This window comes from Botrytis fragariae (assembly GCF_013461495.1).
Source record: "Botrytis fragariae strain BVB16 chromosome Unknown tig00000223, whole genome shotgun sequence".
NCBI lineage: Eukaryota > Fungi > Ascomycota > Leotiomycetes > Helotiales > Sclerotiniaceae > Botrytis > Botrytis fragariae.
Genome location: NW_023501001.1, coordinates 793,909 through 808,252, shown reverse-complemented (window position 1 = coordinate 808,252; position 14,344 = coordinate 793,909). Strand labels below are relative to the sequence as shown.

The 14,344-nt window shown below is 43.2% G+C and overlaps 5 protein-coding genes across 5 annotated transcripts; 3 read left to right on the top strand and 2 right to left on the bottom strand.

The window, feature by feature from the left end:
- Positions 1-563: 563 nt before the first annotated feature.
- Bfra_010997 (putative atp-dependent dna helicase recq protein) lies at positions 564-3,117 on the top strand (the record flags this gene model as incomplete). The annotated part of the gene is made up of 6 exons (XM_037341326.1): positions 564-652; positions 702-820; positions 878-912; positions 960-2,102; positions 2,542-2,913; positions 3,022-3,117. 6 exons carry the CDS (start codon positions 564-566, stop codon positions 3,115-3,117), a joined length of 1,854 nt encoding a protein of 617 aa, XP_037188745.1.
- An 880-nt stretch (positions 3,118-3,997) lies between these two features.
- Positions 3,998-6,825, bottom strand: Bfra_010996 (uncharacterized protein; the record flags this gene model as incomplete). The annotated part of the gene is made up of 4 exons (XM_037341325.1): positions 3,998-5,345; positions 5,399-5,956; positions 6,008-6,204; positions 6,724-6,825. The coding sequence occupies 4 exons, from the start codon at positions 6,823-6,825 to the stop codon at positions 3,998-4,000; spliced, it is 2,205 nt and encodes a 734-aa protein (XP_037188744.1).
- Positions 6,826-7,209: 384 nt separating this feature from the next.
- Bfra_010995 (putative protein kinase protein) lies at positions 7,210-9,867 on the top strand (the record flags this gene model as incomplete). The annotated part of the gene is made up of 7 exons (XM_037341324.1): positions 7,210-7,332; positions 7,385-7,522; positions 7,580-7,690; positions 7,744-7,890; positions 7,943-8,316; positions 8,365-8,659; positions 8,707-9,867. The coding sequence occupies 7 exons, from the start codon at positions 7,210-7,212 to the stop codon at positions 9,865-9,867; spliced, it is 2,349 nt and encodes a 782-aa protein (XP_037188743.1).
- A 922-nt stretch (positions 9,868-10,789) lies between these two features.
- Positions 10,790-11,869, bottom strand: Bfra_010994 (putative cruciform cutting endonuclease mitochondrial protein; the record flags this gene model as incomplete). Its single annotated transcript, XM_037341323.1, has 1 exon — positions 10,790-11,869. The coding sequence occupies one exon, from the start codon at positions 11,867-11,869 to the stop codon at positions 10,790-10,792; it is 1,080 nt and encodes a 359-aa protein (XP_037188742.1).
- An 813-nt stretch (positions 11,870-12,682) lies between these two features.
- On the top strand, positions 12,683-14,252 carry Bfra_010993 (putative glutathione reductase protein; the record flags this gene model as incomplete). The annotated part of the gene is made up of 2 exons (XM_037341322.1): positions 12,683-12,927; positions 12,992-14,252. The coding sequence occupies 2 exons, from the start codon at positions 12,683-12,685 to the stop codon at positions 14,250-14,252; spliced, it is 1,506 nt and encodes a 501-aa protein (XP_037188741.1).
- Between the last annotated feature and the right edge of the window lie 92 nt (positions 14,253-14,344).

Sequence of the window (14,344 nt, the reverse complement as noted above, 5' to 3'; positions counted from 1 at the left end):
TTTTGAGTACGACGGCAGTGAAGCCTCAAAATCTATATCTTCCTACTTTCATGGAGGTGATACGTCAAGTCGGAAGATAATTAAGACCACAGGTTTCCTTCATCTGTCTTCATCTATCTTCACTGCTGGCTGTATCTCATCCGAAGAGCTAGAGAGGTTCTTGACAACACCTGCCTGCTAGATACATTTTGATATTGTTCTTCCTCCAGCTTCACTTGATCCTTACACATGGATCTTGGCTGTTCAGATGATCGATAATCATTGACTGATCTCAGATTATACAAAGTCTTTGATTTCAAATCAGGTCCATAATATACTTCACTCTATTTGCTGTGTTATACAGAATCCCAGAATATCTTCTGCTGGAGGATGAATCACCAAATAAAACAAGCAAAGACATTTTGAGAAACCGAGAGTAAGGATATTTTCTAATGACAAGAATAAGGCACTGAGTTTGTCCACATTTCGAGAGTCTGACTGATCAGTCTTCTTCTGCTACACTACAATAGCAAACAACTAAAACCACGCAAATCTCCAAGATCCCCCTTCTGAATCCTTACAAGATGCCCTTGTCAAGGACCCTTTCAAGATCCGATTCTTGTGTTGACATTGACTTTACATTGCGTCGTATATTCAAAAAGACCTCATTCAGGTAGTCCCCTTGAGCAATATTTTCCAAAATATGAGCTAAAGTTCCCCAGGCCCTTACAGCGAGAGGTTATCGTTGCTGCACTGGATGGACACGATGTCTTCATTCAGGCTGCCACTTCTTTTGGGAAAAGTTTATGTTTTCAACTGCCTGCAGTGATCGATCAAGGGAGTAAGTCTCGATGCCTATTTTCCATTCATTTCTCAGCGCCAATACTTACGCCTTCAGTAACCATTGTTATCTCGCCATTACTTTCATTAATGGTAAGTCAGAATCGGCCACACGTTTTTCCATACTTACATCAAGCTAGACCGATCAAGTAAATGCCTTACAGTCTGCAGGAATCGTAGCGGGTACCATTAATGGAAATACAGCTTGGCCCGAACGACAACGACTCCTTGCAGACCTTGAATCTGGTCACCCACTAACAAGACTTTTGTATGTGACTCCTGAGTATTGCTCTACAGAAAACTTCCGCAAACATCTTCGAACTGTGCATGAACAGCGAGAGCTTGCTAGGATTGCCGTTGATGAAGCACATTGTATTAGCGAATGGGGCCATGACTTTAGAAAGTCCTTTAAGAATCTCTCCTGGTTCCGGGAGACATTCCCTGATATCCCCATTATTTGTTTAACGGCAACAGCTACGGATCAAGTACGGCAAGATGTTATAGCTACTATGGGTCTCTCAGAAACAAATTTGAAGGTTTTTAGAATGACAACGAATCGCGAGAACCTTCATTATGAAGTGAGATTCAAATCAGATGAATCAGACCATTTCAACGATTTCTTACATTGGCTCAAGGGAGTTCACAGAAATCGAATGGAAAACCCAGAACGTCGGGCCGAACTCGAACAGAAGCGCGAACGCCTGGATAATGTGTCAGGAATTATCTACACTCTTTTTAGGCAAGATTGTGAGAATCTCGCGTCTAGATTGAGACATAGCGGAATAGGGGCCAGAGCCTACCATGCCGGACTCACTCACGAAGAGAAGACCGAAACATTAAATCGATGGATCAATAATGATAAGGGCTATGACGTGATAGTTGCGACAACTGCCTTTGGCATGGGCATAGACAAGGAAAATGTACGTTTTGTCGTTCATTGGCAAATTCCAAAATCTTTCGAAGGCTTCTACCAAGAGGCTGGACGAGCTGGAAGGGACGGGAAGGCCAGCATACATATTATGTATTACAGCCGCGAAGATCGTGACCGAGCATACAACAGAGTTTCTCGGGATGCCAAAGAAAGAGCCAATCTAGAAGCTAGGATTAATAGCTTGAAAGCTTTGGTTTCATACTGCGAAGAAACTGATGAATGTCGACACAAGCTGATCTGCAAATACTTCGGAGAGAACGAAGTGCCTGCTTGCGATTATGCTTGTGATTGGCACAAAGACGTGAAAGCTTTGAAGAGATCAAAGCTCAGCAATCTGATGACTGAAGAGTTCGTAAGCACGCAAAGAGAACAAGGCCGCTTCGACAATGGATATGATGAGTATGATTGATCATAATATCTTTATCTTGCTAGTTTTTCATGGCAATGGCTAAATACTGCTTGCATTTGGTGCATGCATGTTTGGAATGCCATTGAGTTAGTTATCTCCAGGGGATTCACTTTGGAAGAATGTTCGCTACAAAGCAGGCTTCATGCCCATGAAAAAAACACGAATGAAAGAACCTATGTTCCCTCACTGCCTATCCTTTTGAGGATATTGAAAGATGATTGTTGTTGTAGAGGAGAACAATCCAATTAGTATTAATGTTGGGAGGCTATATATTCTGGGCTTTCGACCACCAACTTTGACACTCAATTCGAAAAGATCACTCACTTTTCATTTTAGCAACCCATTTTACTTTCGATTCATTTCAATAAAAAACAAATTTCAGTTCTCGAATTTGGACAACATCAAACGCTTCATCATGAGTAACGATATTCCCAACGATTGGTTCCTGGTAAAACTGACTCGATGGGAAGACGGCCATGAAACCAGTTCGGCTCTCCTCCCTGTGAACATCTCTGCCGATGACACATCGTCTGGCCTCAGAAACGGGCTTGAGGCTGTTTACAAGCGTATTTGGGATTACTTTACTGTTATAGAGAAGAACGGCAACTCCTCCGACCGAACGAATCTTCCTTTGGGAGCCGCCCTTAGACAAGGTGATGGTATCGAAGGTTTGAGCGTTGACTGGCAAGGCCTTTCGGCTGGCGACTGGCCATCGCAGCGGACTCTTGTTACGGAATTCAACCTTCCTGGAATCGTGAGACATTGAAATTTCTCATTTTCTCCTTCTATTTTCATTCACGGAGTCGTCTTCTGCAAACACAATACGATGATGGGGAAAGCTAACTTGATGGTCTTGGCACAGCGGGGAAGATTATCGATGAATAACAATGCAGTTATCCACTGTGTTGTCAAAGACAGTAGACTCGACGGAATTGTCTGGTGCCCTCCAAAGAATTAGGGCATTTTAGTCTAGGGTCAGATACATGAGACTTACTGATAGTACTTACGAGAGCGGGCTTTCAGAATCCGAACCTCATTTCTGCAGTGCATTGGTTGTCTCGAAGGATTTATGAGAAAGGAAGATCGAAAAGAATGGGGTTTTTGGGAGTGAGGAAATTGGGTAAAATCATTTTGAGGTCAACATCAATAATATTATGATCTCGTCTTGTCTAGTGAGTGGTTGATAAGTGGTAAAATATCTTAAGTTATAAAGACTCGTATGATTATGAAAGCCTTGCCCTAAATATCAGCGGCTAATGCAATCCCGCCTCCATGAAACCTTCCCTCTGCTCCCGTAAATTCCATTGACTCCTCCTTTCATCACTCGTCCACCCCCTTCACTTCATATCTTTTGTCCACCCTATTTTGATAAGAAAAAGGCTCCTATTCTTGCAATATCAAGTTGCACATATCCAAGCATTCAATAGTGTCTGTTTTCGTACTTGATTTACGTCAAGTACCATCGATTCAAGTATTGAAGATATAGATTTATAGGACCATCAATACTTGCTCAGATACGAAGATATTGCTGACGGATTTACTGTAGTAGTCAAGATCAACTTTGTATAGACATCAACAGCGTGCACCAAAAGCAGCAGATTCTATTAATGCATTGCATATCCATTTTAATACCCTTTTGTATGCATGCTATGTGGGTAGTACCAAAAGACTCCGCAAAGAATTTCCCAATCTCATCTAAAGTTATCCATTATGCCACACTCCTATCTACTCCAACTAGAAGCCATGTAAGAATGTAAGGGAGTCATAAATCATCGTTCCCACATCCAAACCAAACGCCCCAAGAGAACAGAATCCCAACCATTACTCCCAATCACCCATCAACTATCTTTTGGCTGAAATTGCTTTTCCGAAGTTTTTTTCCCATCCCTTCCTGTCACCGGTACAAGAACTCCTAACTCGCTACCCTTAATCGCCAATTCGATATCGCCTCGACTATCATCATCTCCTACAAAGATCGAACCACCTTTTCTGTCCGCCTTGGGAATATATTCTTTGTTCTGATTAGGATGCCAACCTCTATCAGCTCTCTCCTTTCTCACTTGTGCCGTAAGCAATATCCCAAAATTCGCTTTCTTCCCACCCCGTGCATCGATTTCTTTACGTTTAGCCTCGTACCAACCCTCAGATCGTTCTTTTGGCCAGACGACTCTAGGATCAATACTACCCCAGATTTGCGTTTCGGCGACATTATTTGATTGGGGCATAATGTTCTGTTCTTTTTCAACCTCAGCCCTAGCCTGTGATTCCTTCTGTAGACCTAGATAATGATCAAGAACGCTGGGATCATATGTTAAGCAGCGCAATTGACGTTGATACTCGATAGTGTTGGGCTTGTAATCACCATAAAGTGGCGCGGAGTGCTTCGACTCTTCCTGTTTCGGACTCTGTTGATTCAATTCCTCCTGGTTCGGTCCCTCTTGGTGTAATTGTGAAACTGTAGACTCCAACTCGCGAGAATTTTCGGTAGTTTGTAGAGGTATAAATTGATCCATTGCATTGTTGATGATTTGATGATGATGAACTACTTGCTTAGACGGCGCCATCTTTCTTGCAACCATAGTTTCAGCCTTTTGTTTCTGAGCTAGACGTAAGACGTCGCGGTTTTCACTTTCTGGGTTAGGGAAGTGCATGTTTTGAGCTGTGGCATCTAAATTAGATTTTGGTGATACAGGCTTTAATGGCTTCCTGATCAAAGGAATTGTTAGAAATGGGATCGTAGAAGAAGTTGCCGAGGATTGTTCCTCGGCAACCTCTTTTCGGTCAAGAAGGGAAGCTTTGCTACCAGGATTGTGATTCTCCGCAGAGGTTGGTACTAATTCAAGCGGTCGTCCAGTGAACGACAGTAGAGTTGGTGAAGACGACGATCTGTGCCTATGAACGAGTTCATCCCCAGGCACCATTGCAAATTTTTTGGCACTTTCCTGCATATCTCTGAGCTCGTCTTGTATTTGAGAGCCAGGGCTATCGTCTTGATCCACATCGAGGTGCTCCACGTCAGATTGCCAAATATTGACATCACTGTCAACTTTATCTGGCGACGGTGGTTCGTATTCTGGCGAGCAGCTAATATTATCTTCGACTTCACCTGGCGGTGGAGGCTCATACTCTGGCGACGATGGGAGTTCTGACATTGGTTGAATTATGGTTCGACTCGGGATTTTAGGTCTGAACAGGTTATATTAGACATATTCACTCAGTATTCAATACATTAAACTTACACATCCCGGCTACCATTCATATTCGGTGCTTTGATTGTTCTCAATTGTGATTGAAGGAGCTTCCTCGATGTGGGAGAACGGGACAAGTTTTCAGCCCGGGGAGGTCGCAGTCCTAGAGTAGACAGCGAGCCATCCGAATTTGAAGTCTCCTGAGGTCTCGCGGGTGTTTTATCATTGGAATCTGACTGAACAGGAAAACTACTTGGAGGTATTTGCTTATTATTCAAATCTCCAGGCTTTCTACCTCGTTTACGCTTCATTCCTTGCATATCCTCATCATACTTAACAGGGTAAAGTCTTGTTTTTTTAATGGGTTTCGAGACTGGTCTTGACATGGTTGAAATTTGTGCTTTGCTAGCAAGCTTAGACCTCTTGTTTTTCTCTGTCATCTCGTGCAGAGTACACAAGACTCTATCATCTTTGGTTTTACCCAACATGCTGTAAATCTGCTTGTTGCATCCAGGTATCTCACACACACCGCCCAGCGATTGTCTTTCCAGCGAAAACTCTGTTGATGGTAAGCCATGTTTTCTAATACAATGATTGCAGTACCAATCACTATTTAGCCTTTAGCAATTGCCGAATAGCACGAGGGGGGATATTACATACGTGACGTCAGCTCCAACCGGTGGACGTGGCTTATGACAACTAGCATGCCATCGGGCTAAACATTTTGAACAACGATATAAAGGATCGAGTGTGAGTTCCTCTCGTTTACACACCAAACATTTTATGGCTTTGCTAGTAGTTGAGAGTGAGGCGGTTGAACTCGTCTCGTCGAGCTTTTCATCGGACTGAGCTTGAAACTAACAAGTTAGCAAATTTCTTTGAACATGATGGTCCAAAATTTTTAGAGAAAAGAATTGATTTTGTCTCAGGTCTTTTCAGTCTATAAAGAGTCGTCATATGGCTTGCTTCAGCGGTTGTGCAATGAGCTATAAACCACCAATGTACGTCTTAACTGGCTTCTACAGAAGATCGAATCCCTTTTGCAGCGATTTCAATCCCGCTTTCTATCACAGCCTTTGGTCATACATCTTGGGGCAATGAGATGTCTAACTCCGTATAGCAATAGTGTCCAAAGACATCAATTTGCCCTCATATTTTCATTGTTGAAGCTGATAGCCTTGAGCTAAAACAGTCTTGCCTGAAATGGAGGACGCCGCCAGGGTTTGATAATCGCAAAAGGTAGTATCATCGACCATGACAAGGAGACAGTATAACCAAAGCAGAACCAGAAGAAGCATTTTTGAGCACTCAGACCTTTTACCAGATATTCATCATTGACATATTTATGAAAGTCAAAAATTGAGAGTTCCACATACGCCTGCATTGCTTTTTATGCTTGAAAATGATTGCGATCTGAAATTATTGTCGAAGTTAGTTGCTGATCTGGTTGGAGCAGCCTGCTTGCTGTCAAAGTCCATATTTTCTCGACAGAAACTTCAGAATATAACGATAAGAGTTCTAGCCGTCCATTCTCAAATATTCTTTCTCAACCGTATAGTTGTACTCGAAGAAAGAGGCATCAGGCTGTATCGTGAATTGTGTTGAGATGTCATGTATATTAAGCATGAATAAATAAAAGACGACGCGACTGTGGACGAGACGTTAAGCACGGGTGCACGGGTTTTTGCGGCCGCTGGTCATTGATTTGCCTAAATACACCGCCTCGTTTTGTGCTTGACTTGGTATAGTGGGGGTCAATCATCGAATCGATAGGCAAAGCTGTCTACTTCTCTTTCACAAATAACTAAATACTACTTTACTGAGTATTGTATTCTTAATATTTATTTTATTGCAGATTTCTTATGGATTTCTTGAAGTCTGCGGTCGCATCTGCGATATCAAAGGGTCCTCCATTTCCCTACACATTTGGGGACCAGGTTGATATAGAGCAATCCATATGGAAGTTATACAATGGAACCAAAAGAGTATGCGCCAGAGATGACTTTGGTACAGAACATGGAATTAATGGTATCATAGGAAGACGGTTCTAATTGCAGTATATTCTCCTTCGATGTTAGCGCGAATAAGTCACGATTACCCCTAGCCAAAAATGCCGTCAAGAAGCTTCGAACGTTGAGACATCCTGGAGTTATCAAGGTGCTGGACACAGTTGAGGTATGAATTATCAACACTCGAATCATGTGGTATATCTGACTTGCGATATGGGAATAGACCGACTCATACATTTATATCGCTACTGAGAGAGTGGTTCCTTTGAGATGGCATATCAAGAGAAAGAGCATGAGCCCGGAGACATTGAAATGGGGATTATTTAGTATAGCAGTAAGTTTGTGGTCAGTACCATTTGTTATGCTTAAGTCTAATGGAATATATAGCAAACAATTAAATTTATCAATGACGAGGCATCCTCCGTCCATGGAATGCTTCGAGTAGGATCAATTTACACAAGTGAAAGCGGGGAGTGGAGAGTTGGAGGATTCGAGGTATTAAGCAATATGAATGATACTGAGGCAATCATTTATGTGAGCAATATGAGTTCCTGACATATATGATACCAAATGCTAAACCTCGCAGAACTATGGCAGTCTTGTACCCGATGCCAGACGATATACTCCACCAGAATTGGCGAATACTGGCTGGGATTCTATCAAGAAACACCCAATCTATGCGACTGATTCTTATAATTTTGGAACTTTGATTTTTGAAATCTTCAATGGAGACTTCACAGGGGGTGATCAAGCCGGCCAGACGAAGAATATACCTCCCAGTATGCAGTCAAGCTATAGACGTTTAGTTAATAGCAATCCCAAAGCTCGACTGAGCGTTGGCCACTTCCTTGAGCAAGGTCGTCGAAGTGGAGGATTTTTTGAGACTCCCCTTATCAAACTTACTGAAGGCGTAGATAATCTGGGGATGAAAACGGAGGCTGAACGAGAAGAGTTTTTGAGGTAAATTATCATATCAAAAGCACACCAGATTTATGCTGACTTCTGGAGCGACCTTGATGAGCTTTCAAACGACTTCCCGGAGGATTATTTCAAGATGAAGATCCTTCCAGAGTTACTGAAATCTGTTGAATTTGGGGGTGGTGGACCAAAAGTATTTAGTGTTGTTATGAAGATTAGCACTAAGCTTACAGATGACGATTTTGAAGCAAAGGTCACACCTGTTGTCGTTCGGCTATTTAGCAGTCCTGACAGAGCTATTCGGGTGTGTCTTTTGGACAATCTTCCCCTTATGATCGATCGACTAGCACAGAAAGTGGTCAATGATAAAATCTTCCCCCAAATGGTAAGGGTAATTGCGCTTTATTTGCAAGCACATGCTGATTGAAACAGGTCACTGGCTTTACGGATCTTGCACCGGTAGTACGAGAGCAGACAGTCAAAGCAGTATTGACAATTATTGGGAAATTATCAGACCGAACAATTAATGGAGAATTGTTGAAATATTTAGCCAAAACTTCTAACGATGAACAACCTGGTATTCGAACAAACACGACAATCTGTCTGGGCAAAATTGCCAAGAATCTGGGAGTTAGTACGAGATCGAAGGTGTTAATCGCCGCTTTCACAAGGTCCCTTCGCGATCCATTCGTTCATGCCAGAAATGCAGCCTTACTAGCATTAGCTGTTACAGCTGACTCATTCGGTGACGATGATTGCGCTAATCGCATATTACCGGCCTTATGTCCTTGTCTAATAGACAAGGAGAAACTCATTCGAGACCAAACAAACAAGACAATGGACGTTTACCTACAGCGTATTCGCAAATCTGCTGCCACAATGCCTGATACTGCCTTACCACCACCTACCACAGGCGAAGCTGCCTCATCATCTACACCCCGAATGAGCACGCCACAGCCTAGTGATGCAGGTTCGTCATGGGCAGGCTGGGCTATCTCTTCATTCACCAATAAAGTAGCTGCTGCTACTGGTGAAATTCAACCATCGAGTGGTGCTGTGACTCCAGACGCACGTCCGACATCAGCACGACAAGAAAATGAAGCTCGTCATTCAACTCAGTCTGCATCGGCTTTGCATCGTCAAGCTGTGACTTCACCAGCTGTCGCCTCAGCTAACACGCCTTCGGCCAGTCACTCTTATTTCGAAGATGCGAACGTAGGAGAGGACGATATAGAAGCATGGGGTGACATGGAAGAGGATTCCTTCTTCGATGCTCCTAGCGAATCGGCACCAAAAAATACTGTAGCCCCACCTTCGACTGCAGCCCCCTTCGAAGATAATGGTGAACCGGATTTCGCGGGTTGGTTAGCAGCCCAACAGAAGAAACCAGCTCAAAAGTCATTACCAAAAGGCTTGGCAAAGCCCGCAGCGAAAACAAATGGAAGACCTTTATCATCGTCAAGAACTACCACAGCTAGTTCTTTGGGAACGAAAAAAGCAGCTTCTGTAGCGACTAAACCAGTTGTGGCTAAGAAAATAGATACAGCCCCAAAAGCTACAGATGAGGATGCTGATTGGGGGGATGGTTGGTAGGTAGATCGAAAATCAAAATTTGTGGGTGGTCAATGAGGTTTATGTATGTCACTGGGCTTGCGTGAAAATTGGCATGGCGTACTGGGTGAAACTAAGAGGGGAAATTCAGCATTAAAAGGCGAGAAGGCGTTTGAATTATTAATTCTTCGGCGAGTCACAAGTTTGTTCGTGGTTAGGATAGATATTAGATACCTGGATCGCATACGAGTGCTTTTGCGAAAGTAATATGAATGGAGAAGTGTTTATATGCAAAGAATTCCCAATTTGGACCCCTGAGTTTGTTGTGTATATAAAACCTCATTGGTGGAAAATCCAACGGAAATTTAGGACAGTATAACATCGGCTTATATAGTCCTATTCATACTATTTATAGCGCTATATATAGCCTCGTCTCGTGTTTGATCGTCGAACCCTTGGCATCGCTAGGGGACAATAGCTCATGACGGACATGAGATACAAGAATTGGTAGTTATCCGTCCCCGCATGGAATCTTAGCATGGATCTTCTGAGACGATATATATCTGTAAAAGAACAGACGACGATCTAAAAGGGAAAGAGGAAGGTCGGGATGGGGATGAGGAGGTTATGTTGCATATCTGTGGGATTAATAGTGGGAGTTTGTTAAGATGTTTAGGTATGGGATTATATGTTATTGAGCATGGTGTCGTTCGTATAGGGCTGAGATGACAACGAGAGCTTGAGTTGTGCAAGGTGGGATGGATGGGCAGGTGAGCTATGTTTCATAAATTGATGAGTTATAGGTCAGTAGGTCGTTTAGGATCTCGATGGCTTGACTTCTTGAGCTCTTGGGCGAGTAGGTCTGGTTTTTGGGGACGAGTAAGAAATCCTTCAAGTGGGATTGGGTGGTAGACGGAAGTTTTGTTGGGGCATAAAAAACGGGTTATGAAAGGGAATCGTTCGATCAACATTCAAGCAAAACTTGTACGCCCTCCTCTAATGCCCTCTTCTTGTTTTCCTGCCATTTAAGCCAGGCCATTCCTTGCAATAGACAATCTGCCAGATCGTCTAATTTACTTACCTCATTCTCTTTCTCTGCTATTGTCTCTTCTTCTTCCTTATCCTCGTTGTTTCTCGTTTTACTTTTAACCTTGAATCCCTTGGCTCTCCCAGCTTTCCTATCCCATTTTGCCGTGTATCTCTCCTTCACCTCTCTAACCTGTTGACTACCTATCTGTACCATTTCAAGATGATTCTGAAAATCACCATTTTGATTTTCCCCAGCTTCCAACCACCCTCTAACTAAATCAATCTTGGCACCCTTAGTTCTCGCCTTCACTTCCCTTGTGTTCCTAACCTTCTTGAACTTCTCCTCCTCTCCATCTAACAATCCGCTCTCTTCAACCCAGAAACTCCCTACTTTCCTCGGCGCAATCTCAATTACTTCTCCGCTCCATACTTTCTCTTCAGCTAATGTTTTGAGAGTAGCCCATAACATACTTTCTAGCATGTTTACTCTAATCGTCCATTCTAAGATATGTTTGGAGCCCATGGAGCGGAAGCGTTGACGCTCTATCAGAATATGGGTGGGGGAGAGAGGAAGAAGAGTATGTCGAATTAAAGAGTAGGCTGCGGTGCTGAGAATGGAGGGAGTAAACTCGTTGCGGGTTTTTTCTTTGGTTTCAGGATCGGCATTTGGAGGGGATTGCGGGAGGAGAGAAAGCTTTTGCCAGGATTGAAGGATAGGGATGGGAATTGTAGGATTTGAATTATTTTTGGAAGATCGCGACTTGGAGGTAGATTTCGAGGAGGGAATTTCGAGGAGACAGAATGAGAAATTGCGGATTCCCATATCAATGCTTAAGATGCGAAGAGGTTTGGCGTCGGCTGACGAGCCTTTCGTGTTCGTCGAAGTAATTTGTGGAAGCTCATCTTGGAGACGTTGAATGAGGAGCGGTTTGGTGCCAGAAGTTGAGATGCCGCATTTGAAGGCAATTTGTTTGAGAGCCGCAGCTTTGAGGGTGCTGGGAATGTTGATTGCCATTCATGATCATTTATGTGTGCGGGTGTTGATTGATGTGAGAGTGATCTGGATAGCAATTCCCAGACTTTATTTTTTTAGCCTTGCTTGAGCCTTGTTACGATAAGGAGTACGATAAGAACTAGACTGCTTGGTGCATGCAACAGGTGCTCACCGGGAAGGGAAGGAGGACTGGACTGGTCAACCAACTTTAGCTCAGGTACTCGGGTCTCTCATGTATCGACTAGTTTCGCGTTAACAGGCCGCTACATTGGCTATGGGGATAGCGTGGTAGAGAGCAAGAAGTCGATGATGGAATGAATTGCAGTAACGCGGGCCTTTCGCATCCAATAAGCACACTCTCTACAGCCTGCCTACCTAGTAGTCACTCGTCAATTAAATCCTTGAGAGAAGGTCTATCTATTGAACACAGTGCTTATTGAAGCAGTTCAATAACATTCATCGTTGATATTCCAAATACCTTCATGATGTGTATTCATAAACATCAAAGGATCTGGCTAGATAGGCTTAACAATTAGAAAATGGAAGAGCCGAGGTTTCTGCTGAGAAATCAATAAATCGTGATAACAACTCAAAATCTCGAATTCCATCTCACGAACCCCTTCATTGTACTCGTATCGTTATTGAATACCTCAAAGCTATCCAAGTCTAGACTTCGGTATAGTGTAACCCAATCTGACACAATTGGTAATCGACATCTAGCACCTCCTCAGACGTCACCCAATCCTACCTTACCCCTTGTAAACAAGGCCCCCGCCAAAAGCTATAGAAATCCACCCCTCCTTCCTCTTTCCTTTGCTTTGAAAAATAGCTCTCATGCAAAGATTTACTTTTCTTGCCCGATCATCTTCCAAGACGGCAAATACTAGACTTTCTTCTCTTTCTCGCCAATTTTCAGCGACCACTTTCAATATGGCGCCAATTCCTAAGGAGTGTGACTTTTTGGTCATTGGTGGTGGTAGTGGCGGTTTGGCTACAGCCAGAAAAGCCAGTGGTGTTTATGGTGTAAAGACTATTGCTGTGGAGAGTAAGAGACTTGGTGGTACTTGTGTTAATGTTGGGTGAGTGAAGGGTTATTCCTCGTCTTCTTCATCTCTTTCAAACATATCCATTGATGAATAATAGCTGTGTACCAAAGAAAGTTACATTCAACGCCGCCGCAATCGCAGAAGCCATCCACGAGTCCAAAGCCTACGGATTCTCGGTCGAGACCACCGCACCATTCAATTGGTCATATTTCAAGAACAAGAGAGATGCATACATCAAGAGATTGAATGGCATTTACGAGAGAAATCTTGGCAATGATAAAGTCGAATATATTCACGGCTACGCATCTTTGACTGGAAAGAATGAAGCAGAAGTTACATTGGACGATGGCACGAAGCAAATAATCAAGGCCAAAAAGATCCTTTTGGCAGTTGGAGGCCGTCCTACTGTTCCTAAGGGTATTCCTGGTGCGGAGTACGGTGTTGACAGTGATGGATTTTTCGATATTGAGAGACAACCCAAGAAGGTCGCTTTGGTTGGCGCTGGATATATTGCAGTTGAGTTTGCAGGCATGTTCAATGCTCTTGGAACGGAAACACATTTGTTCATCCGTCATGACAAGTTTCTCCGAAACTTCGATCCTATGGTTCAAGAAGCCATCACAAATGAATATGAACGTTTGGGCGTTAAATTGCACAAAAACTCTACTCAAAGCAAAATAGAAAAAGATGAGAAGACTGGTAAACTTACCATCCACTACGAGGATTCCAACGGAAAGGGTGTTCTCGAAGATGTGGATGATTTGATCTGGGGTATTGGAAGATCTCCGGAAGTTGAGAGGCTCGGCTTGGACAAAGCAGGCGTCAAACAAAACGAGAGAGGTCAAATCATCGCTGACGAATATCAAAACACCAATGTCGAAAACATCTTCTCTCTAGGTGATGTCGTCGGCAAGGTTGAATTAACCCCTGTAGCCATTGCCGCTGGTCGCAAACTCGCCGATCGTCTATTTGGAGGTCCTCAATTTAAGGACTCAAAACTCGACTACGATAACGTTCCTTCCGTCGTTTTTGCCCATCCAGAAGTCGGTTCTATCGGTCTTACCGAACCGGAAGCTATTGAACGCTATGGAAAGGAGAATATTAAATGCTACAGTACTAGTTTCACAGCAATGTATTACGCGATGATGGAACCAGAAGATAAGGCTCCAACTAAGTATAAGTTAGTCTGTAAACTACCTGAGGAGAAGGTTGTTGGTCTTCATATCTTGGGATTGGGTAGTGGTGAGATGTTGCAAGGCTTTGGAGTGGCTGTCAAGATGGGAGCTACAAAGAAGGATTTCGATAGCTGTGTGGCTATTCATCCTACTAGTGCCGAGGAGTTGGTTACAATGAAGTAGAGAGCGGAGTTAGATGAGCTTTAGATAAATAGATATATGGATAGTGTGGTAAATATTGAACGAGACATGCGAAATGGTATACCAGTATATTT